Below are 26,511 nucleotides of genomic sequence, written 5' to 3'. Positions count from 1 at the left end.
AAGAAAGAAAGCACCTACTCGCGAATGGATCGGTCACGTGTTGAGACAAGAGGATTTCCTGCACATAATAATAGAGGAGACGATCGAGGGCATAAATCCATAGGACGCCCACGCCGCCAATACCTAAGCGACTTATACGAGGACATGGGCTGCTCGACATATTAGGAGCTGAAAAGGGTTTCGGAAAATAGACTAGAATGGCGAAGGAGATGTCATCTTTATTAAATGAAATAACTTTGTTATAACCACTTTTTTATTAATACAATTAAACCTACCGGTTTCAACAAGAACCTTGTCATCATCAGGGTTTATATTAATTCAAAAACATTATAATACTCTCACCAAAAAACTTCCACACACTCCATAAAAAACATAAATTTTTACGGAGTGTGGAAGTTTTTTGGTGAGAGTATTATAATGTTTTTGAATTAATATAAACCCTGATGATGATAAGGTTCTTGTTGAAACCGGTAGGTTAAATTGTATTAATAAAAAAGTGGTTATAACAAAGTTATTTCATTTTATAAAGTTTATAAAATGTGCCACAAAGTATCTGCGGAAAACATTCAAGAGATGTCATCTGTTGCTGCAGACCAATCCGCAGGATTGAGACCAGAGAGAGAGAGAAGAATAGAATAGATATTGAAATGATAAATAGTAGTGATGGGCCGAGTACTTGTTTAATACTCAGTACTCGGCGAACTCTGCGTTTTTTTACTACTCGTACTCGACCGAATAACTCGGTTCAAATGTCGAGTATACTCGGTTTAAGTAAAGTAATAATTATATTTTGGGAAATATAATGAAAACGGGAGGATTAAAATGTTGCGTTTATTAAAATTTAATTTAAACATTTAAAATTTAGCAAAGGCAAGTTGTGATGTAAGAATATAAGACTCTCCACAGGTTCGGTAAGAGCCTGTTCTTTTTTTCCTCATAGACGTTACCTGATTCTGAAAATAAACGCTCGCTATACACAGTGCTTGCAGGTGCACATATAAATACTCTTGCTAAATGTGCTATCTCTGGACATCTTCTTTTATTGTTGGGTAATATATCCAAAATAAAACAAGGTTTGTTGGACGAATTTTACATTTATTTATATGTTAAAACGTGACGCGTTTCGTCTTCTTAGGACATTATCAAACACTAGAGTGTTTGATAATGTCCTAAGACAAAACGCGTCACGTTTTAACATATACATAAATAAATGTACAATTCAATCCAACAAACCTTGTTTTATTTTGCTTATATTACCCAACAATTCAATATGGAATTCTACCAACTGTCTGCAGTTACAATAAATCTTGTTTTATGTCTTGCCCACCACTCGAAAGGAATCTTATCTTTTGACAACAATCCTTCATTTACATATCGATCCAATTCTAGAGCGATGGGGCTTTTAAGATGGTCGCGCTCCGGTGGCTGGGTAGAAGCAAGTTCTTCCAAGCAGTTCCAAAATGATGCATGAGCATCTTGTGACTGTCTTAATTGGTTAAGGTTAGAATTAGATTCGTTGTCTTCACTGCTGCTGGCACTCTCTGTAACGTCGCTTCTGTTACGGCGCAGTAATCCTAACAACCTGAACTATGACCCCAAGCGCCCGCTAGGGGCAGGGAAGACACCCTGTTTTCCTTATCTTATCTTATTATTCCCCGTACACTCCTGGGTGTACGGGGAATGTTAATCATAAAAGTACAATCAAATAGTAACAAGTTTCGGTATTTAAATAAGTTGGAGGTATGCACATACCAAAAAACGTTTGAGTGCAAAGGGTTAAACATTTAGGAAAAGTGGAAAATGTTTATTGGCTCGGGTAAAGAAATAAAATTAGATTTTTACACAATCAAATATTTATTATTACAGACATAAAAATGGGACATGATACATTGACCCGACCATACAAGCTTGCAAACGGTGTGATTAATCAAAAACATATTTACTTTTAAAACTATGGGAATTTGAAAGGACACTATTATACAAAATTACAAGTATATATAGTAATATAAAGTTCATTCACTAAACATGATGTGAAATATCATTTTTGGATTTGTTAATGTACTTTAAAAATGGCAGTAAAAATGTAAATTGAAATACATCATAATAAAAAATATCAATAAATAAATTTACATGCTAAAATATCACTTATAAAATATTCATTGGGTTACAATAATTCCTAATGAAGTATCAAAAGCAGTATTTATGATCAAAGGTATACATTATATCAAATACAATTAAGTTTTGTAAGTAATTAAGCCTAATGGCAAGATTATAGGATTACAGAGAAAAATTGGTGAAATATCTAAGAACACAAACGTTCCCGTAGAAAATTACAAAATCTGTTTTGTATATCTACATGGATCTTGGTTTTCTAACAAACTATCGAGATAAATTATATGTATAGAGGAAATCATCTACTACACCGGGACTAATTATTTCATATTGTCGTAATCATTTCCTCTATTAATAATTTGTTGGACGGGAAATGTTTAGCATTTTGGTAAATTGAATGTATCGGACACGAGATGAGATATGATTCTTTTTAGCCTATGAGTATTTGTCAATGATTTAGTAACTTACTGGGACACATTTGCATCCAAATTTAAATAGCTGTAGAAAATTCACCAAACAATAATTGAAAACAAAAGACAAAACTCTATTGAGAACTCATTATATATCATACACTCATTGAGAACAATGAGACATTGTACCATAAAAATACTAAACAAAAAGTGGTACAATTTTTTTCTGACAAGTAATTGTCCACAACATTAAATGTACTCAAAAAAATACATATACACATGATGTACAAAACATCATACACTTTGGATAGATCTCTACAAAGTGTGCAATATCTTTAGAAACATCAAAACAATTAAATAGTTTTATAAGTTACAGAATTTGATTAAGTTGGCAGTATGCCAAAAAAACTTGAGTGCAAAGGGTTAAAATACAATTTTTAAAAAGCCGGCGTTAAAGATAATTTGGTATAACAGATAATTTTTAGAATTAATCTTTCGGGGATGGTATATGAAATACTTTAAAAATGTAAATGCATATATAAATGCGAATTATTACTATGCATATTCTTTTTTAAATTTAAATAATTGTACTGTGATAAAATTATGTTTAATGCAGGTACTAAGAAAATATTTAACACTTTCACAAATAAAAAATACTAAAAGCAAAAGTGTAATACGGTTCAAATAGCTTTTGGTTGATTGAGATCAGATTAGAAATAATATCATTTTTAATAAAGTAAGAATACAAAGGGTGTGTTTTTGGATGTACTTAAACATGTCAACGTATGCATATTCACAAACTTTCATACATTATATAATTTGAAGAATACAGAAACTATTCCGTCAAAAATTATATTGTATGTTATTTGGGGTAAAAAATCAAGAAAATAATAATTATCTTACTAAGAAATTCTACAATTCACTTATGTAAATAATTTGCGTTCATTTTTGGAGCTTGCTAATATTTGGTTTGTATTTTTCTTTAAAGCGACACAAGACAATCTTGTTAATGATATAAAATAATGAATGTGTGATTTATTAATGTCAATATTTTGTAATGCATTATACGTGTATATGAATTTGTCTAATGAAATTTGAGATTTTTAAGCAAAATCAGTCTTAATGGGATTTGGTTGGGCTTAACTAAATTAAATACATCACAGGCTTTTGTAAAAATGTTCCTTAATTAATTTACAAACTTGTATAAAACAAACGATATATTTTTGATGAAATTCTCCAAAATGAATAATAATACATTATGCGTCCTAATTACATTTAATGTTGTTTCTGATATGCTACGGCTAACTCGGACAGATCTCATCCTCCGTATTTGATCAACTTTTATACAAACATGTTTTCGCATTTCGATCAGAAAATAAAATGTATAAAAAAGGATTAAGAATATAAATATCCATTTTTTTCGGATAAAAGTTACTACCATTTGTACCCAATAGTATTTACAGATCACTCGCCACTTTAAGCTCTCGATATTATCTCCTATTCCTCGTACTCCCTTCAACTTCCCCTCTAACTATGATCACATTTTACGTTTCCTTTATCTCCTGTCAACACGATAAATGCGTACTTTGCAGCAGCAAAATATTTTAAGATTAGTTTAACCGGTGTATATTTGGTTTTAATTACTACACATGGACATAATACAAAAGCGGACATCGCTAATAATAATAATATCATACTCGAGGTGAAGTCGCGCGAATATAAATAATGAAAAATTAGTCTTGTCGAGCGAAGCGAGGAACTACATCCTTAGAAATCCACAAATCGCAGTTGGGATATTCTCTGATGGGCAGCACGTCCTGGCCCACCTGCAGGATGGAGAGCTCGCGCTTGGAGTCGGCCTGCGGCACGGCGCCGTGCCACACGTAGTGGTAGAACAGCTGCTGCATGGCTGACACGTACCTGCGCTGCTCCGGCGTCTTGGGCTCGTAGCGGCCCAGGATAGCCGACACGTCGGAGTCCACGTCCGCCACGCCCTCCTCCCCGCCGGGCTGCGTTACCACGTAGAAGGGCGTGGCCGGGCGCAGGCGCGCCAGCGCCAGCAGCGGGCACACCGTCCGGATGTCGGAGATCATGGCCGCTAGTCCCGAGTATGTGGCGTTGTACCGGCGCAGCGCCTCCTCCGCCAGTTCCAGCCGCCCCAGCTTGCTGTCCCGCACGTGCTTGGCCACCAGCTCCGAGGTCCAGTTGGTGTGACGCAGCAGCAGCTTGTCGGAAGCGCCCACGTGAGCCGTCGTCCCGATCACCAGAGGTATCTTAGATTCAGGCAGCGCCTCCATGACGTGCGTCGTGAGGATGGAACCGTCCAACACCATCCACTCGTGTCTCTTGTCGGGCTCTTCGTCCGCAGCGGGGAGGTCCGGAGAATCTCCCCTCCATATGTCGGGCACGGAGTCGAGCGCCTTGTCGAGATCGGTATCGCGAAGGCATTTAGCGTCCTGGCAGTTGACCAGATCCATGTAGCGCCGATTGGCTTGCTCGCTCTCGGGCAGCGGCTTGCCCGGGAACAGGGCCGCTCCGGAGGACACCCACGCCCGGGCAAACAGAGTGTCGGCCTTCTTCAGGTTGGTCAGCGCCGTCACCAGCGTGCCCCCGGCTCGGTGACCGAACAGAGTGACGGCCTTGGGATCCCCCCCGAAGTGCTTGATGTTCAGTTGCACCCACTTGAGGGCGGCGATGATGTCGCTCAGACCGTAGTTCCCGGAAGTGGGGGGATGGACGGATTTGGACAGAGAGTCGAGAGCGAGGAATCCGAGAACGCCGACGCGGAAGTTGGGGCGGACGAAGAGGACGTCCTTGGACCTGGCGTAGCGGGTGGAGGGTCTCAGCTTGCCGGGGGAGCCCCCCGTGAGAGTGTTGCTGCCGACGAGTACGATGACGGGGAGCGGAGTGTCGTAGCGGACGTGCGGGGTGATGACGTCCAGAGTGAGACAGTCCTCCACGCCGTCCTGCGTCCCATTGCCGTATATCTGTCGACAGACCGAAGTGGCGTTGTGCGCCTTCAAAGTGCCGTTCCAACAAGCCTCGATGGAGTCTAGCGGTTGAGCGACTTTCCAGCGGTTTTCTCCAACCGGGGGGATAGCGTACGGAATACCTCTGAAGGCAAAAGCGCCATCTTCCAAAACTCTATAAACAAAAAAATACATTAATACCCGTACATTATTCGATTCCAACGCGAGACAGATATTATCTTTTGAATCTACTATTTTATATTTATAAAAAATTTGGGAAACTCTTAATAAAATAAATTCGATTTACAAACTTACCCTTCGACCAATCCGCAAGACGTAACCGCGTCGACGTAACGACCATCTTTAATAGGAGACTCCACCAGCCCGCTTCCGCCGACAGTCACGGCAATTATGATAATCAAAAGAATTATGAAAATTATAATGCCTCCGATAATTGCCAAGTCATCTGGAAAAATAAAGGACGACTTTATAAACAAATTATATTTATAAACTGAAATATTAACTCATCTCATTTGTGAAATCTTTTAAGAGAAAATCTTTATAGAAACGTGGAAATCGTACCGATTATGAATTTCTTTTGGCGTATTCTCTCTCGTAAGGTCAGCTTTTCTTTCAGGGCACCATTAGCATCTTCAGCTTTGTCCTGTAATAATATAACCGAAATAATTTTTAAAAAACTTCTAACGAAATATTAGTCATAGCGTGAATTATATTAAAAATTGTAGGTAATTAAAATTATTAACCCCTAAATGCTAGGGGTTTTTTCACAAAATATTAGATTGCAACAAGCAAGTTTATATAAGGAAACTATTTTTAAAAAAATTAAACCACTTACATCTTTATTAATAATACTATTTTATTTAAATCAATTTAAAATAAAAAACTAATTTCATTATACATATTACAGAAACTATTAACACACTATGGATAGGAAAGGTATTCCTACCCGTCAGGTCGATTGATGCTTAAAAATGGGAAGTGTATTTTTACCTTTTACGCCGGCCTCAATTCAAAGTCAGAATAGCAGGAATGACATGTTTAATGTTTTTATATGAATATTATGTACCTATCTTTGTTAAGCTCTTAACTAAATTTATATGTACACATACAATAACTATAAAATCCCGTCACCAGCGGTCCGCAGGAGTAAAAAAACACCCATCTGAAGTGTGTTAAAAGAGAATATTCATTTGTCTGAACATTATTCAGTCTGAAATCTGTTATTCACCGATTGCTTTGAAATTTTGACACAACTTTGCATTAGAATACGCGCGTGTTTTTAAGGGAGTACTCACGTCAATATCCAGTTTTACATTTTCCATGCCGTCCTCATTTTGAGCGGCTACCTTCTCGGTGCTCTTGTTGTCATCGAGGGTCTCCATGGAAGCGAGTTCCGCGGTCTTGGAGGAGTCCAGTCCGGCTTCAGCGTCGACGGGGGCATCTCCGTGGCTGCGCAGTTTGCGAGGGATCATGTTTACTATCGGCAACCGAATGGCGTTGAGCAATCCCTTCTTCTGTGCTGTATTTTCAGTGTTTGCGGTTTCTGAAAAAACATTTTTATTCTTTAAATTGTAATGAATTACTTATACGTACGGTAAAATGTGGTTTTGATGTAATTAAAGGAATATTTTTTGACATCTCAACATAGATGAAGAAGAATATGGAAGTCTGTGTATTTACGGACCTTACAACTGTCATAGGCTGGTCTAAGTGTTCACTTTACACACGTGTAACATTCACCAATTCCCACGATATTATGTACTTATGTAAGTAGTAAGTTGCTTATCATTTTTATGTCATAAGATAATACTTTTTTGAAACTATGAAAAAGTTTTTTATTTTTTATTTATTTATTTTGATATTCTTTTTCACCTGGTTCCTTTGGAGCATCCTCGGTGACTGGTGCTGCGTTCTTTGGTTTCTTAGCAAACGGGTTTGGAATTTTGATAGAAGACAGACGACTTTTCAGCGTCGGTTCGGTGGACTCCTTGTCTCCCGTGTTTTCTTTGGTTGGCTCCGTTCCTTCGGCCGATGGCTTCTCCAGCAGTTCTCCCTGGGCACCATCATCGGCACCATCCTGTCAATTTAGTCGAGTGTTTCTTTAGCAGCAGTTGGCAGTAAAATTTAAAAGTGGAGATGAGAAAAAAAAGTTAAAAAGGAAATAATATACACTGTCTTAACACTTTATTTACTTAGTTATCGCGGGTTTATAAGTAGTCAACTCAATGACATCTATTGAGTAAATCAAGACATTTATTCATTCGAAAATAAATTCACGCTACTTAAAAAGGTTTGTGTCATGGCTACGAGTTGATTTCATGAACGTTTGTATCTTATTTCTAAAATGTTACTCGGATTCGGCCCTTTTCAAATCTTGTCTTGAGTATCTGTGATATTTTTTATGGTCCGACCGAATTTGTTTGGATATTAAGTGACAGTGAAGTCAATAGTGATTTCGATAGTGGTTCTGAAATAATTAGAGAAGCTATAAGAGGTCCTAGGGTTATGCGAATGGTTTTGAGTGATTCTGATGATTGTAACGGGGATGTTGATGATATGGACTGGTCAGACACCAACACTCAACGAAACTATCAGAGCTTTTGTGGAACTCAAGGAGTTACAAAAAAATATCCAGAAAAAAATATAGATGGTTGTGCCTCTATGTTTATACAGATGAAATTTTGGATAAAATTTCCAACGTGTGCAATTATAGGCGTATATCTCACATTTACATGCGGTTGTTAAGGTTATTTCAAACAAATCATAGTTTTTAATTGAAACTTGAAATTGTACGGTTTAGGAAATGAGCTTATTTCAAGACTTTACCGACGTGGTATATATGGCATTTTAGTCTAGTCCTTGCAGGTAGAAGTATTGCATACCTTGCACTTTTCCTTGGATTTGCTTCTGGTGAAGAAGCCGGGCATTTTGATCCCGCCGATGGGGATGTACTTGGGTTTGACCTCCCTCCCCTCCTCCGTGATGGATTCCACAGCCACCTTCACATCTTCCGCCGCCTCTGTCACTATCTTGGCACTCTCCTCCTGAAGTTTGTTCCCGGCATTGAGCATCTTCTCTCGTTCTTCATCCTCTATTTCCTTCTTGTCTAAGCTTTTTTTCTCTTCGATCGCAATCACTTCGCTCTCACTCATTGTGACTTTTTACTATTCCTGAAAAAACAAATAAAAGTCCCAATAAATATAATATAAAGTACTGTTAAAGTTGGAATTAAACACTTGTTATCACAACTAAACACTCTTTTATTAAATAAAAGTAGATATGTATAAAACATGTATTGTTTTGAATCATATATGTAATTCAAAAGTGGCATTTCCCTTTCTATTGCAGATAAAAAAACAGAAATGAGTCATAAAATAAATATCAATACAGTCGAACTCGGCTATTACGAGCACAGATATAGCAAGATGTCGGATATAACGAGGAAACATTACTTGGCGTTTTGGTTAGTGATTATCTCCATACATTTATGCACGGTTATAACGAGCTACAATGGTGAATAGGGCACCACATGGGCGCATCGTTTTCTTAATTGTTAATTACGTAAAGACAAGATGATACAAGTTAACAGTCCAGTGTGACATAATGTAAATTATTATAATTAGAGTGAAATATCACTTTATTTACTTCGTTGGGAACTTTAAAATTTTGCTATGAATGTTTATTTTTTAAATGACCTTTATGCCATTTTACTTTTCTAATGTTAATACAGCGTTATCTAAACTCGCGCTTGAGATTTGTGTTAGACATGTTGCGTATTAACAGGAGTAGAGAAAAATTTGAATTATTTCGATTTCGAAGATTACAAAAAAAAAACAAAAAAAGATTGGATAATTTTTTTAAGTTTATGTATTAATTTTTAAATCAAGCACAGATTTTTTGAGTCTACTAAGCTGTATTTTATTGAACAACACATAAAATTTAATATTGTGACAATTTTTTCGCCTAGTTATGGCATTTTCAAACGAAAGACATTCGTTTGAAAATGCCATAACTAGGCGAAACAACTGTCACAATATTAATTTTTATGTGTTTTTTTAATATAATAAAAAAAAATTAATTCATTATATTCTAAAAAGAAAATTGTGCGCTGTCACACGTGTGGCTTCTCGCGCAGCCGGTCGCGTAATGAATTTGTACGTACGAGTACACCCTTTAATAATAAAACCATAATTTATGAACAAAGATTTTTAAAACACTAAAATTAATGTAAATAAAATTTATTCTTGAATGAAAATGATTGACGTGGACATATTTTTTCCTATGAAATAATGAATTGTACGTTTAATTTGTTTATTTAAACTTGAAGTACGGAAAATAAATAAGAGCATTGGCGGGCTTATTGCTAAAATGTACCCAGAGGGCGCTTGTCCACTACCCGGAATTCCGTGTAATTTTACTGTCCGGCACGTCAGTTAACGTTTTAAAATGACGATTGGCTTGGATTGGCTTGTGCTTTTGTCCATCTTTCTTCGGATCGGAGCTCTTGATCGGTGCGTGAACACGTTGCGCGTAAATTCGATCGTAAAATCGTCGTTTTAAAACGCTAACTCACGTGCCGGACGGTAAAATTACACGGAATTCCGGGTAGTGGACAAACGCCCAGATAGTTTATTTGGAGTGACAGTAACGGTTATTTGTGGGTTTGTTACCTGCTACAAACACATAACCAAATCATTCGGTGTTATGGTTCGCAGAACAGAGATATTTACTATTCTTTTACTTTTACATAGCAATGTGGCAATAAACATAGCATATTTCGGTATATTTTACACGTGTAGATGAAAACCGTTAGAGTACTAGCATGTTGTCTTACTGACTCATATTTTCGCTACATTTAATGCATACTTATGTTTTTTTTTACATTTTCTTACTTTTTTATACTGCATTATTGTTATTACATTTTGTTTTCACTCCATATCGCTCACTCCTTTCAACAACGTCATTTATCAAAAACTTGATTTTTCAGGAGATCGTTTTTAAAGTTTACAAATATAATAAAATGTATTAAAAATAAATATCAAGCCACTTATTGAACTTTTTACTGTCAACAGATCTGTTTAGGTAAAACCTGAATGTTTTTTCTCCATTTGAAAAATAATTAGTATATTAAAAAAAAAAATTAAACAATACCTTTTTTTCAAAATGCAAAAACAACACTTTCTGCCCTGTAGCGGGTAAATGTTAAGTTAAAAATATGCCGCTTTTGCTGGGATAAAGTACATTTTCTGGGCATTCCGAAAACATTGAAACTAAAAATTGACGATTTTTGATATATGACGTTGTTGAAAGGAGTGAGCGATATGTTTGATACATTTTTTTCATTGTGATATTTTCTTACTTTGTTAGTTTTAGTTCATTGTTTCCTACTACATATTTTACATTTTTCCTAAATTTACTATATATATATATATATATATATATATATATATATATATATATATATATATATATATATATATATATATATATATATATATATATACACACATATATATATATATATATATATATATATATATATATATATATATATATATATATATATATATATATATATATATAAATTTCTTTCTTTTAAATCTTTTGCATTACATGACATAAACAAAAAAATATGAATAAAATATAAATATAAATAAAAAAAAGACAATCAAAGGCATGACCTGTGTGTGGTACAATATAAATTAGGTCATAAGAAAGGGTATAGGTATTATAAGAAGAACTAGAAATACAAAAATACAAAAAATACTTGAGTGTCAGAAAACAATTTTTTTTTTATTATTTTTAAATAAAATTAACTTAAAAACATAAAAAAGATGAAAAAGTAAAAGGTAAAAAGTTAGCAATCATGTACTACAAGAAAAAGTAGCTTAAATCTGTCTCTTCAATAAACAATCTCAGCAAAATTTTAAATCTACACAAACTTAGGTAGTTAACATCTAACAAATAGTCTTTGTGTTAGCAAATATGTTTGGTACTTTTTAACAAATATGTTTGGTACTTTTTAACAAATATGTTTGGTACTTTATGAAATGATTTTAATATAATAAATAACTAAATAACCATCACGCCGCTTCCCCGCAGGGGTAGGCAGAGATAATAGAACGCCACACCACACCACATCTGTCTTTGCACATCATTTTCGCCTCTTCCACATTCATAAATCTTCTCATACATACACGCCGATTATTCCGACTCCTGGCCTGACCGCTTTAAAGTATTTGAAATACGTGATCACGGTGAAATAATTTTCCTGTCTTCCTCTGCTTCTATTGCCAACTACATCCGCCTTATAAATTTGTTTATTCCCATTTTTATATATTATAACGTATAAATTGAAATATTTTGTCCAAATATTCAATTCAATTTTTATATTTCAAAAAACGTATAAATTAAAATGTTCCTTTGCCCGGAATCTGTCCGTATATCGTCTACGTTTTTATATTAAACGCATCTCTCAGATTGAAATTCAGGCATTGATTATACAGCTTTATTATCCTGGTGCCTATGTTCAAATCAAAATTTAATGTAAATAATGTTACAAATAAATTCTAATAAACATTTATATTTTTTGATCATGGTCACCCTATGGGAGTTGGAAGGGTTATATACCGATGTCTATACCCATGGCTTTTTTTAAAACAAAAAAGGTCTCAGAACTCACTTCATTTCAAGCTTTTTAATAAAAAAAATAAATAACTAACTAACTATCACGCCGCTTCCCCGCAGGGGTTGGCAGAGAGAATAGAACGCCACACCACTCTGTCTTTGCAAACATTCTTCGCCTCTTCCACGTTCATGCATCTCCTCATACATACCCGGCGATTATTACGACTCCTAACCTGACCACTTTCAAGTATACCTGATCGTGCCATGTTTTTCTCAGTCTTCCTCTGCTCCTTTTCCCAATTACATTCGCCTCATAAATTTTGTTTTACCGTTCTTTTCTCACTCATTCGTTCTACATGTCCAAAGCATCTCAACACACCTTTCTTAATTTTATCGATAATGCTTAGCTCAGCTTTGCATCCCTTCCTTATTTTACTATTCGAAACTATCGTTTTTCGCACATTCTTCTGAGAGATCGCATTTCGACTGCATTCAGTCTACTTTCATCCTTCTTTTGCCAACTCCATGTTTCACCTCCATACATTAGAGTTGGAACCAGGACTCCGTTGTGTACCGCCAGTTTAGCTTCAGCTGATAGGTTTCAAAAAAATATATATTCTAATATCATTTAAATATTTATTACATTAGCATTTCGAAAATTTATATTAATATAAATTGTAATTACGTAAGCGCAAACATTGTTTCGTCAAATTGATTTTGAAAATTTAAAAAAAAATGTAAAAATGGGTGCCGGACGCCGTTCCACCGCGTTACATGAAAAAAGCCCTGTCTATACCTATGTATATTCTGACACCCTCATCTCTCTACGGTAAACCCATGGAACGTAAATATTATATTAATGGGAAACGACCAAAGCTTGTACACAAATCGGTTAAAGGAAACATTCCGTTCTCGGTACCGCTAGTTGATGATGGTAACGTTTATCATCTCGTAAATATTTTTTATGGAGGGTTCTATAAAGAGAGATATACATTTCAACCATCGACGTGATAAACATATCGCTCACTCCTTTCAAGAACGTCATAAATCAAAAAATTAAAATTTTCAGTTGTGCATGTTTTCGGAAAGCCCAGAAAATGTACTATATCCCAGCAAAAGCGGCATATTTTTAACTTAATATTTACTCGCTACAGGGCAGAAAATGTTGTTTTTGCATTTTGAAGAAAATGTATTGTATAATATTTTTTTAAATATACTAAATATTTTTCAAATGGAGAAAAAACCTTCACGTTTTACCTAAAAAGATCTGTTGCACAGTCAAAAGTTCAATAAGTGGCTTGATATTTATTTTTAGTACATTGTGTTATATTTTTAAACTAAAAACGTTCTCCTGAAAAATCAGGTTTTTTGATTTATGACGTTCTTGAAAGGAGTGAGCGATATGCTAAAGTAAACCGTGGGTAATACTTTAAGGGAACGACCATGTTATTAAGGGGATATTCGCTAACACAGAATTCATTCCACCGGAGACAACCGGAGAGGTCACATATCTGTTCATGCCCGATTTAAAAAAAAATGTATATTGGAAACAAATGCATTTTTTCAATAATAACTACATATGTATTTTTGTTTTTTCTTACCCTTATCCGCACTATGTAAATTCTAGAAATTTTCCATTTATCTATTTTAAGGCTCAGCATTTGTTAAGTAAGTTAATTTTCTCTAAATCCAGGTAACATTTTACGTATTTTTCTTTTTAAAACACCGTTTTTGCATTGAAAAAAAAAATTCTTCGAAATAATTATATGGTTTGAAAAGAAGAGTTATTGAAAGGTAAGGAGTTAAAAAATAAATGTATAAAAGCAATTTCTTTTTGCTCGCTATGGCCGAGAAGTTACTCATTATAACCGTGAATGTATGGAGAAAACAAGAAACCAAAATTTAACGAATGTTTCCTCGTCATATCCGAGATCTCGCTATAACCGTGCTCGTAATAACCGAGTTCGACTATATAAAAATATTTTTCATCATTGGTATGTTCCTAAAAACAAAATAAATATCCAATATTCATTCTTTAGAAAAATCGGGCGTGAAGAGACATGTGACCTCTCCGTTGGAATGAATCGACTTAAGTAATGCTGGGCCTTAATACTAGCTGTAGCAGGCCAAGCATTGCTGTGACTCAGTCTGGTTAAATGAAAAAGAAAGCAAAGAACATATAAAAACACGCGCGTATTCGAATGCAACGCAGTGCCAAAACTTGAATAACTTTGAACAAACGAACAGTTACATTTTTTTGTTAATAATTAAAATGTAACTTTGCTTTTAAAAAATAAAGCCACTTGAGATCTTCCCAAGCTCTTTTGCCTAACCGACAAAATATTTAAAATTTGGTTAAGTAGATAGTGTTAAAGATGCGGTTAGCTTCGAAACCGGTAGACATTATAATTGAATTATAATAAAATATTTATAGTGATTTTAAAACAAAGTTACATTTTAATTATAAAATGGAAAATCACAAAGTTTGTGCGTCAAATATAAATTATAGTTACATTTTTATTTATATAGGTTCAAGTTTTGTACTGACATTTCTTGGTAGAATTAAATTTTATATAATAAAACAACGACTATGCAGTTTTTTCCCAAATTTTATAGAAACAAAATATTTAAAAAAAAAACTATACAGTTGATGTTTTATTATATTATGTGGGTTCGTTGTCCAAGAGTCTGGTAATGAAACTGCGCTAACAAAATCGCCCTCCATTTAGTTGGTTGATTCGACACGCACAGTTACGCGCAAAGGAACCTATTTTTCACAGCAGCGGATGTAACGACGATATAATTGGATTTCCAACACAGCCAACAATTTAATACCGAAACGATGCTCCGAAGTCGCGTACCATAAAGTTGGGAATGGATCTTTGTCAGACGGGAGGAATATCTAATTTAACATACTCAACCTATAAAGGATTTTTTCTATAAAGGAATATTTTCATCCATCATTTTCTTTTGCAAAAATCGCCTTCGAAAAAACGTTATTTTCGTAAGTAGGCAATGAATGACGTCACAGAAACGATGGAGTTATTTTAATGTTGGTAACACTGATAAATTATTGGCGGCTCTATTTGTTGATGTCTATGGGCCCGGGATCGATTCCCAGGGGGGGGGGTCAAATAAATATAAGTGATTTTTTCACTCTAATATTTATTCAATATTACACTGGACTGGTACCTGAAGCAGAGGGCTTATCGCCTTTCCTTTATGTGTTAACGATCAAGATAACACTGCGTTTATATGATACAGTGCCTTTTGAACCATTATGGTGCGGATAAGGGATTGAAGAATTATTACTATTATTATCAGCATCGTAAGCATTTTGAAGTAAGGCACATAAAACGTGTTTTTGGCTAATTATTTTTTTAATCCTTTTCGGTGCGTCGTAAGCCTTTGTACTCGGGCTCTGTAGGTAGATAGGTACCTGGGGCTATCGAGTATTCTCAGTATTCCCAAGGTCTGGATATCTTCTCGTTACATCTGAGGCTGCATTGTATCGCGGAACACAACACGGCTGTCGGGCGAGATGCGAGATGCGTGATGCGCTGTAACACGCACACAGCGCACACAGTCCGAGATAAAGAAAACAGGCTCGAAGGGACTAATTACACGAATAGAATCCAGAGCGCCTCTCTCTACAAATGCTCGAGTGGCACGAAACCTTTTTCAGGAAAACAAATATAAATGCACAACGTAAGTCGCACATTCGTCTGAGAGAACGCATTTCGACTACATACAGTCTACTTTCATCCTTTTGCCAACTTCATGCTTCACTTCCGTACAATAGATTTAAAAATGCCGTAACGAGGTGAAACAATTGTCACAAATTTAATTTTTGTATTTTTTGGTTAAGTAAGACTCTAAAAATCGTTGTTTGATTTTAATATTTAATATATAATTCCATAAAATAGGTTTGGAACACTGTGTACTGCCAGTTTAGCTTTCGCTGATACGATTTTATTTGCTATAACTGTGGTCAGGTCAGGAGTCGCAATAATCGGCGGGTATGTATGAGAAGGCGAAGATTGTTTGCTAAGACATATTGGTTTGACGTACTATTCTCTCTGCCTACCCATGTGGGGGAGTGGCATCATGTTTAGCTAGTAAGATAGTTAATCGTCAAAGCGAAATATGTAACCCTTAACACTTTTATTTACGTATTTATTACTCCTATTGAGTTTATTACTTAACGCCATTTTCCCTAAATATTGTATAAGGGGCGAAGCACCTAACATTTTTCTTATAATTTTATAGCTCATTTGTTATACTATGTAATATATACAACCCTAATTATATTATTGCATATGCAGATTTATGTATTACATAAATTACACTTCATAGAAAAAAATGTTTTGCGCCCCTGCAATATGACCCCGAAGGAACAGCATACAAAAGCTAAGACACTATTCATATTGTAAACAGGCTGGTTATAACAATAAAAAATTAAACCTTTGCTCGTACGACTCTTAAAATAAAATTCATAGAACGTGGAGTAACTAATACACAAGAAATCTACGAACACAAAAGTGAATATGTTCCTTTATGCGAGTAGATTTACACAAAAGTACAGATAATGGATCCTCAAATCGATGACAATGTACGTTAATTTTGAATACAATTATTATAATATATTGTAATTAACGGTAGTAATAAAAATACATTAGTCAATTTATTTTTATTTTTTATGAAATACAGTGATGCCTCGCATAACGGACGCCGCTGCACACAACGAACGTTCTGTTCCTTCATTACGCGACTCACAACGAACCTCGCTTCGCACTTGAAGTATTCGATACCACCAAGTTTTCCTTGGTCTTCCTCCGATTCCATTCTGGTCAGTTTGTGGATTAAATATATATCACAACGCTTTAAAAATGTCAATATTTTTTTTTATATTATAAAAATACCAAACTGATTTTTCAAACGGCTCACAATCTTATATTTCAATTCACGACAAAAATTATTTAGGGTTATCTAGTAATAGTAATTATCTTCTACTAACTCTTATCCGCACCCAATGGTGCAAAGGGGAATGCATTGTATTGACGAAGCGTTATCTTGATCGTTACTTACATAAAGGCAAGTGATCACACCTGCGCTTCAGGGACTAGTCTAGGGTAATATTAAATAAATATTAGAGTGCAAAATCACTTATATTTGTTTTCAACCCTCCCCCTGGGAATCGAACCCGGGACCTCCAGCACGGTACCTAAACACACTAACCATCAAACCACGGAGGCGCACAAAACTAGTTTGGGAGGTAGTTATTATCCCGCGATATGAGATATATTCGAGAGTGGATTACCCCTACATATAATTATGTATCCTCCTATGCAGTGTAATTTACACATATACGGACATCGGGAACATACTGAATAAATTAGTGCAATTGCGATAGACCCTAACAAGATAACCGAATCACGCTGGCAGAAATAAAGCTGACGTCAGATGACTAACTAACGAGTACTGAGGAATGTCCGATGAAATTACAAGATAAAATACATTGTATCTATCTTTCTGATTTACAATGTTAAAATGAAAACACAAGAAAGAACTTTATTAAAATATTCGCAATATGTATAGTAAGAAATATCCAATTTTTTGTTCACTAATGCAGCATTTGATCCACTAAATATTTCATATTATTTTTTGACATCTCATGAAAGATGAAGAAGAATATGGAAGTCTAGGCATTTACGGGGCTGACGACCGTCATAGGCGGGTTTGAGTGATCACTTAACACACGTGCAACATTCACCAATTCCACCCATTATTGACAACCACACTACTCAAATTCTTGGAAGTTCTATATACATATGAACCAATTTTGAAACATTGTTCTTGAATCACTAGAACTTCACTTCACTTCATTACTTAATATTTGACCTTGCATTCGTTTATCTAGTAAATTACCGTCGCTCTGTATCCCACGTGCTTGAAATCAATGGAAACGCAGCCCAGTATCGTTAGGCTTAACGAAATTCCCAATAGTTTGGAATAACTATCTTTTTATTGCACTTCATCTTTGCATTTCTTCGTTTAAGAAGCGCCAGTTCGAATATTTTTTTCTTCTTCTTTTATTCATGACCAATATAGGACTAAAATACCATACATGATTTCACTGCCTGAAAATTTAAAACATCCAATACCTTTGCCAAAATTGAAGGTACGTTAATAGATTGAAGATAAGTGATAATATCGCGTTGGTTTTTTTTTTGTTTTTCGGTATTTATGAACAATTTATGGAATAAACCTGCCAGTGTGTGAAATAATTAGAATCACACGTGCATTCGTGAAAATCTGTATTAATTAACTCAAAACATAAAAAATTCAACCATTGGTTCATAAAATGACGTGTTGTCACTTACAGCATAAGTATATACAACATTCCCAAATTTAAGTAGGTAATGTGCGTAGAATGGCGAATGTTACACAGTGTACTAAGTGATCATTTAACACAGCTAATGACAGATCGCTCACTCCTTTCAAGAACGTCATAAATCAAAAATCGTCAATTTTCAGTTGTGCATATTTTCGGGATGCCCAGAAAATCCACTATATATATCAGCAAAAGAGGCATATTTTTAACGTAATATTTACTAGCTACAGGACAGAAAATGTTATTTTTGCATTTTGAAGAAAAGGTATATGTTTAATTATTTTTTTAAATATAATAAATATTTTTCAAATGGAGAAAAAACCTTCAGGTATTACCTAAAAATATCTGTTGCACAGTAAATAGTTTAATAATTGGCTTGATATTTATTTCTAATACATTGTGTTATATTTTTAAACTTTAAAAACGTTCTCTTGAAAAATCAAGTTTTTTGATTTATGACGTTCTTGAAAGGAGTGAGCGAGATCGTAAACCCTGTTAATACCCAAGCTTCCCATCTCAATTATATGTTCATCTCAATAGACTTCTTCTATGTTGACATATCAAAAAATAAGTTTTAATTACAATGTACAACATTCATATTAGTGGTTTTTGGTAACTCGATACTAAAAAATAGAACCCTTCTTGTGAAACTCTTCGTCACCAGAATAAATGTAATTAAGTCAATCAAGAAATGGAGCAATATCACTCGTGACAACACTCGCCCATACACTATATCCTAATAACACTTTACAACTTAACAGAGATGAGTTATAAAATTCCACAGCATGTATATTATTATTTAATAAACATAAATAACTGGCTGGATATATATTTTTAAAAACAAAATTAGTGTCCATAATTAGGCGACGATTCACCGACACTGGTGCTCTACCGACTCTACCCTATGGCGGGCGTACTGTACATCAGTGGTCCCCAAAGTGGGGTGCGCAGAAAATTCTATGTGGCCACATTTTTCTTCAAAATACTTTACAAAATTACAATAGAAATACGAACTTCAAAAATAGCGCTTACTGCAAAAATTTAAGTTCACGATCATTTCTGATCGTATAAGACGGTTTCTCAATTTTTACAAAGAAAGTACGTTTAACCCTAGATTTGTAAACTTTATTTGTAGATACAATGTCATTTGTGGATCGCACAATATTGACATATCGCTCACTCCTTTCAAGAACTTCATAAATCAAAATACTTGATTTTTCAGGAGAACGTTTTTAAAGTTTAAAAATATAACACAATGTGTTAAAAATAAATATCAAGCCACTTACTGAACTTTTTACTGTGCAACAGATCTTTTTAGGTAAAACCTGATGGTTTTTTCTCCATTTGAAAAATATATAGTTTATTTAAAAAAATAATTAAGCAATACCTTTTCTTCAAAATGCAAAAACAACACTTTCTGCCCTGGAGTGGGTAAATATTAAGTTAAAAATATGCCTCTTTTGCTGGGATATAGTACATTTTCTGGGCATTCCGAAAACATGCACAACTGAAAATTGACGAATTTTGATTTATGACGTTCTTGAAAGGAGTGAGCGATATGTAGTAGCTGTGCGGAATAGTGATTTATTGTTAAATGTCTCTTACATTTATTCCTAATAAACCAAACTTAAGTGCCATGTACTCGGTTCTTATTTTTAATAAATAATTTTGATTAAGTTTCACGTTTTTAATTGCGTAGTCCGCCCGACGAATGTTTAGTTCTTAAAGGTTAATACATTTTTGACAGGTTGAGCAAATTTGAATATCAAATGTCGACTTTGCATTTTAGAAACCCAGCAAATCCAATCATATTGTACCCACGAAATTATAATTTATTTTCTAAGTTATCAGTTGTACATACATATGGTATACTGTTTCATTTAAAATAAATATTGAAAAAAGAATTTTTGACACAGAAAATAAATATAAGGGATATTTATTTAATATTATTCTGGTACCTGAAGCGCAGGACTGATAATAATAATAATAAATTTGGATAACTTATATAGCGCCATTTTCGTAAAATAATACGTCAAGGGCGCTTCCACCTTGCCTTCATATAATAAATGATAAAATTGATATATTGATAAATTCGATGCAGCGCCCTGTGCACCATTGCGTGCGACTAAGGGTCAGAAGTATTAGTAGATGCGGTTGAAAAAGTTTGGAGATCACTGCTGTGGAAGAGTTACGATATTAGTCATAGCGATCACATTAATGGATTCTCGCCTCTCTTCTTCCGTGAAATGATCCCACCCTACACTATATATTATTCCACATAGTAATAGTAGGCACCTGCCCACTTTTCGTTATATTTTAATAAAATCAAATAGCGTATCCTACGAACTTTACTGTTAATGATTACAGATGTACATATATAGTGGTCAGTTTTGACTGGCCACAGTATCGAGGGACATCGCAACATCCTGCCAACATTTATTTTTTATGTGTTTTTTTAACAATAAAATACAACTCAGTTGACTCAAATAAATAAGCGTTTGATTTAAACATTTAATGTATAAAATATTTTATTTTAAAGCTCTCTTAAATTTGGAATTAGCTTCACATACGGTGTTTGAAAATGATGCAGAAATACGTATCACAATAGATTTTAAGAAATAGTGGTATTTACTAGAACTTCAATTAAAAATGCATAGATTTTACCACAAAGTGACTGCCGAATCAATTGATGAAAATATTTTAATTTATTAATTGAATTTTATTGTACTCTTAATAACAAAACTGTAATCTGAGAATTTCACTAATCTCCCGCTAGTATGTGAAAAAGTAGGTACCATTTAAAATTCTTCAAAATAAATGATGACTCGCAATTTACATTAAAAATGTATTTTTGAAAAAGTAGAAACATTTTTTTAATAATTCTTCTTCTTCTAACCCTTATCCGCACCCAATGGTTCATAGGGCATTGCATCGAATTGACGCAGTGTTATCTTGATCGTTACTTTACATAAAGGCAAGGTGATCACTCCTGCGCTTCAGTGACCAGTCCAGGGTAATATTAAATAAATATTGGAGTGTAAAATTACCAATATTTATTTACACCTCCCCTTGAAATCGAACCGGGAACCTCTAGCACGGTAGCTAAACACGCTAACCATTACGCCACGGAGGGGGACAAAATAAGTTTTTTAATTAAAAAAAAATTACAACCTATTATTTACAAATATATTATAGTGTTTTTTTTTATTATGATTTGTTTTGCCAAGGATTTATATTTTAATAATAGGCACAACATTTAACACAGAGCAGTGTTATGATTCATAATGGTCGAACATGCGTCATAAAACTAAAAAATAATATCCTTTAGATAAATATTTTCAAATGGATAGTATGGACACATCATACAATAATTATAATTCACTAGCTATGCCCGGCCACGCGTTGCTGCGGTTTAGTCTGGTTAAAAGGAAAAGAAGGAAAATAGAAAACACACACATGTTTAAATTCACAATTTAAATACACATAAACAAAATTTATAAAACAAGTATGCAACCGATAACATTAAAAATGTGACAGCAGATGTCAAGAAGCACGACGTTCGCAATTAGCAATGGTTAGTAATGCGTGTGTTGTTGTTACCTTCAATAGGCGGCGCTGCCATTGCGGTAAAAAAAACTGTATATTATATTTTATTTGCGCCTAGGACTACGCATTTACTCACATGAAATATTTGCACAACATCTTTAAACCCTGGAATATCAAAAATATCGAAAAAAAATATATATTAAATTTTAATATACACGTATATTATCGTATATATCATGAGGGCATAAGGTACATATTACTTACTATATATCGAATAAAGATCAATAAAAAGATGTCACTGCATTTAGCATCAACAGGATATCGAATTATACTGAATGCGCCCTCATGATTCTTTATTCAATCAGTTGCATCAATAATACTATATGAATCACCTCTAGATTTAAAATCATTAAGGATTAAAAACGTATTATACTCAATTACTACGCTTCAAAACCCACGGTGATAAAACATACATTTCAAATGCATCATAACTCTTCGATGACGCTAAAAAATACCCCATGGTGCTATACTATAATATCAAAATTAAATGCAAAAGTGATTCACTTCTACACCTATCATAAAATGTTCCTTTTCTCCAAGTATAAATTGTACATTCATCCCAAAACAACTATCGATTTTCCCATATTTCAACGGATTGCTTTGTCTTTTGTGAATTTGCAATGATAAATGAGCATACGGTTAAACGTAAATCACCTTTTCACGACCTTTCGAGGGAAATATTGAATGCTAAAATATTTCAACCCTAAAGAAACCGATGCCGGTAGCACCCTAAAATGGGTGTCTAGACAAAATCGATGCTAACGAAGTTTATACGACATGGCGTCTAGCAGAAATAAAATTACAGTGATAGTTTATTAATATTGCAATAATTTCTAGGCATACTTCTTAAAACAGAAGATAATAAACATATTATTCTATTAATACCTTCCTACCCAACTACATCTAGAATATCGGCAACGGCGAATTTTAAAACGATTAAAAATATAAAATACCACTGCAAATATTATATTTTCAAAGGTACGTATAATAAAGCAGTGCTCATATTACATTTCCTAACCAGTATTTTTTTTAAATGAATAAATATTTCAATTTATTTGCAAACTTTCGGAATCCATACACACAAAGGCGGTAAAAGTAATCGAAACAATGAACAATAATTACGGTTTAGTGATCATAATAAATAAACTCACGTTTTATTCCAACGCAATATTTAATCCAACGGATATTCAATTCATCACGAACACTATACACCAATGTCACAAATAAAGTTTCCAAAAAACTCACTCCAGAATCAGACGAGACGACGCGACAACTCGAAACCAAACTGCAGAATTGTTTTTGATTGTGTTTGGATTTTCAAGGGGACGCCACTTTAGTGCTGCCAGTCGAAAAAAAAGTAACATGTACTTACTTAATAAATATATTGGGAAACGAAACGTTTTATATGGCAATTCTTATAATACGCATAAATCACGTGACGTATTAACTGACGGTTTTCGTTAACAAATAACTACGCTCAAAAGGTGTGACAGGTCGAATTAATATTATTTGTGATTACCAAACACTGTTTTATTTTTGTATTCCGATACATACATATTTGATTTTGGATTACAATTTTTTTACGGTAAATCGATATATAGGTTAACACAAAAATTATTTTTATGAAAAAAAAAACAAATGTATAACTTTCTGAGCAGAATGACAGCAATATCGATTCTTTATTACAATCAAAATGAATTCATTCTTCCACATGAAGGCAACGTAATCACTCTATTTTTCCAGTTTTTTTTTTAATGTATGAAGGAAATTACTGCTACATAGGAAAGGAAATCGCAAAGAAACGATGGATAGGAAAAGGTGAATACTCGTACTCCCACTAGCTTGAATGATGTACAATCCACTTGGAATTTAAACAAATCTCTTGAGAAAAAAATAATGTACCCCGCAACATTAAAAAGTTAATATTATAAATTTCCTTAGACGCGAATTATGGCTTCGCCCACACAGATTGTCTAGATTGATATAACTTGATCACGAATGAGGTCGTGTGGAGAAGAATGTAGCAGCCCCTCGTAACTGAAGTTCTTAAAAGTCAGATTTATAGGTTCGAGCCCACTCTACCATAAATTGATTCTAACAACCGGCAGTTTAGGCTTTCAAAAATGGCATGAAATTAAAACGTTTGAATCAGTGCACTGGTGGTGGGATTCATCCGGTTCACAGGCAAAAAAAAATAGATTTTGCCCTAACCGGTCCTTAGCACGCTAGGTTTATTAGGTCCGCCACGTTGTAAAAATAATGAATCTCGCAAAGAGAAAAAATTATTGGAAATATGAAAAAAAAATAGTGGAAAATTTCAGTTAAGTTATTGCACTTAGTAAAAAGAATATCGTGAAAATTATACGCTTCTGCATTTGGAGCATTCTCAGTTGTTATGTGAATGTTCTGCTTATGAAGGGTTATTGAAAATTTTGAATCCCATACTGGTTTAATAATAATAATAATAAAATTGGATAACTTATATAGCGCCATTTTCGTAAAAAAATACCTCAAGGGCGCTTGAGCGTTTGAACATATTATAAAAACACAGATATTTCCTTTTTAAAAAAGGAGAAGATGGACATATCTGGGACGTGTTGTGAGAATACCACATAAGAGGACTTACTCCTCATGTCTCTTTTTCCAGCCCCGAGAATTTAGGTGCCCCAGAAGTCTACTGACGACAATTCACCGACTGTACTCTGCGGATAATAAAGGAAGACAAGGAGATGGTGCGGGACACGATGGGCTGGAGACGACTTGTGGTAGCCATATACTTCACCTAGAGAGCGAACGTGGAAAGAAGATGAAGTTTTTTCATAAATTTTAATCGAAGAGCGTTTAAGGTTTCACAAGTTCAATAAAAATAATGTGAGGGTGAATGGATCGCACGGATTACGGTGCGCTCACAAACCTCCACTTATTGCTCCCCAAAAGATACGTTTAAAAAGGGATGGTAATTAAATTAGATAATCAAAATTAAATTAAATAAGGTTCGCGCTACAAAAATTCAGTCCTACTACTTTTTGAACCTACCATGTATAAATTACAAAGTAGGTACGAATATTTGATTTTTGTATTCTTCCACGGTCAATTCATAATAGGGTCAATACATATGAGATAATCAGATTTTCGGTAGGTATTTTATCCCTAATAAGGTATAAATAAATAAGAGCAGTGCCGGTATCAGCGATTAGGCGATGAGGCGGTTGCAGAGCAAACAGCAACGTCCAAAAGCAGTATTTTAGGTGTTGAATTAAAAAAATTAAAAGCAGAAAGAATAGGGCAAAAATCTTCCCCTCCCTCGCCCCCGCCATTATTATTTTTATTTAAAAAAATAAGAAAAAATTGTTAGATCAAAAAAGCGCCTACCCTGATAATCTGGTGTGGCCAAAGCATGGATCGCGATTTACTGATAGAATGCGGGCAGAGCGGCAAAATTGAGTCGCTACAAGAGAAGTGGTTTTTCATTAAAGTTAATATTAAAACACTGTTGTATTGAAAGAAAAACAGAGCAAACGCTGTTGTAGGTAAAATGGCAAGTTGAAAACTCTCCGTGAAATCTAAAATCAAAGAGGCGGGTAAGATCCGGTCATTCAGAAGATCTACATCAGTTGATGTATATCACTTAAATGATCTGATCACTAAGACCGGATCAATTGAACGATGAACTTTTCGTCAGACATATCACTACGGTGGCGGTGGAGGGGGAGAATTTTGATCATAAATGTTTTAGACGGCGAAAAGGGTGCTTTCCTATCATCTTATAAAGCTTACTTTCTTCTGAAAATTTTAAGAATTTTTTTAACTGTTTGCTTAAAAATGTCTTCATTGGATGCATTAACAAATAATAACAAAAAGGTCGTCCTTAAAAATTTCTAGCGACCTATTTTTTTGTTCTTCGCTACACAATTTCGTAATCGATGAACCAATCGTATCGGTAAATCGACGAATCAGTAAGTTTGTAAACGGGTCAACGTACGCGAACAACATTTCCTAAAAATTTGGGATTAGGTATCTGAATTAAATGAACGAATTATTCAAATTCGGTCGCGAAAACATCGGCTCGGCTAATTTAATTAAAAATGTTGATTGGAATTATCAGCTAATGTTTGGCACGTCAGTACTAAACATTATCTCAGTTATGAAGTATTATAAAAATTATCCCCCCCCCCCCTTCTGTAAAGATGTAATGTTAAAAGTAAGGAAACTTAAAAAAACATATTATTTCTGTTGCAACTAATACAAAAATATAAACGCTTTTATTCATCGTGACATTATAAATATGCGGCTATAACCAAGACAAAGCGTTTACCGAGGGCCGATCAACGAGTTCCCCGCCTTATTTGAGTTCGCGCCTACAAAATGTTAC

General features: G+C 34.4%; 1 protein-coding gene across 1 annotated transcript; it reads right to left on the bottom strand.

Moving 5' to 3' along the window:
- Positions 1-1,835: 1,835 nt before the first annotated feature.
- Positions 1,836-23,460, bottom strand: LOC148300543 (neurotactin-like). The gene is made up of 7 exons (XM_088274626.1): positions 23,291-23,460; positions 8,395-8,682; positions 7,385-7,589; positions 6,808-7,055; positions 6,074-6,155; positions 5,807-5,957; positions 1,836-5,666 (listed from the first exon to the last, which is right to left on the bottom strand). Exons 2-7 carry the CDS (start codon positions 8,662-8,664, stop codon positions 4,256-4,258), a joined length of 2,367 nt encoding a protein of 788 aa, XP_088130752.1. The 5' UTR covers positions 8,665-8,682; positions 23,291-23,460; the 3' UTR covers positions 1,836-4,255.
- Between the last annotated feature and the right edge of the window lie 3,051 nt (positions 23,461-26,511).

The sequence above is a fragment of the Brachycentrus maculatus genome, unplaced genomic scaffold (assembly GCF_059751285.1).
Source record: "Brachycentrus maculatus isolate JH-2025_06_01 unplaced genomic scaffold, ASM5975128v1 h1tg000696l, whole genome shotgun sequence".
NCBI lineage: Eukaryota > Metazoa > Arthropoda > Insecta > Trichoptera > Brachycentridae > Brachycentrus > Brachycentrus maculatus.
This window is presented reverse-complemented; position numbering and strand designations above follow the sequence as displayed.

What these genes read in the sequence shown, in the direction of transcription:
- LOC148300543 (XM_088274626.1), bottom strand. Translation starts at nt 8,664, where the DNA reads ATGAGTGAGAGCGAAGTGATTGCGATCGAAGAGAAAAAAAGCTTAGAC. An exon ending in GGATGCTCCAAAGGAACCAG is followed by an intron (nt 7,056 to 7,384) that starts GTGAAAAAGAAT and finishes ATGTTTTTTCAG; the next exon opens with AAACCGCAAACACTGAAAAT. An exon ending in CCAAAAGAAATTCATAATCG is followed by an intron (nt 5,958 to 6,073) that starts GTACGATTTCCA and finishes TTATTTTTCCAG; the next exon opens with ATGACTTGGCAATTATCGGA.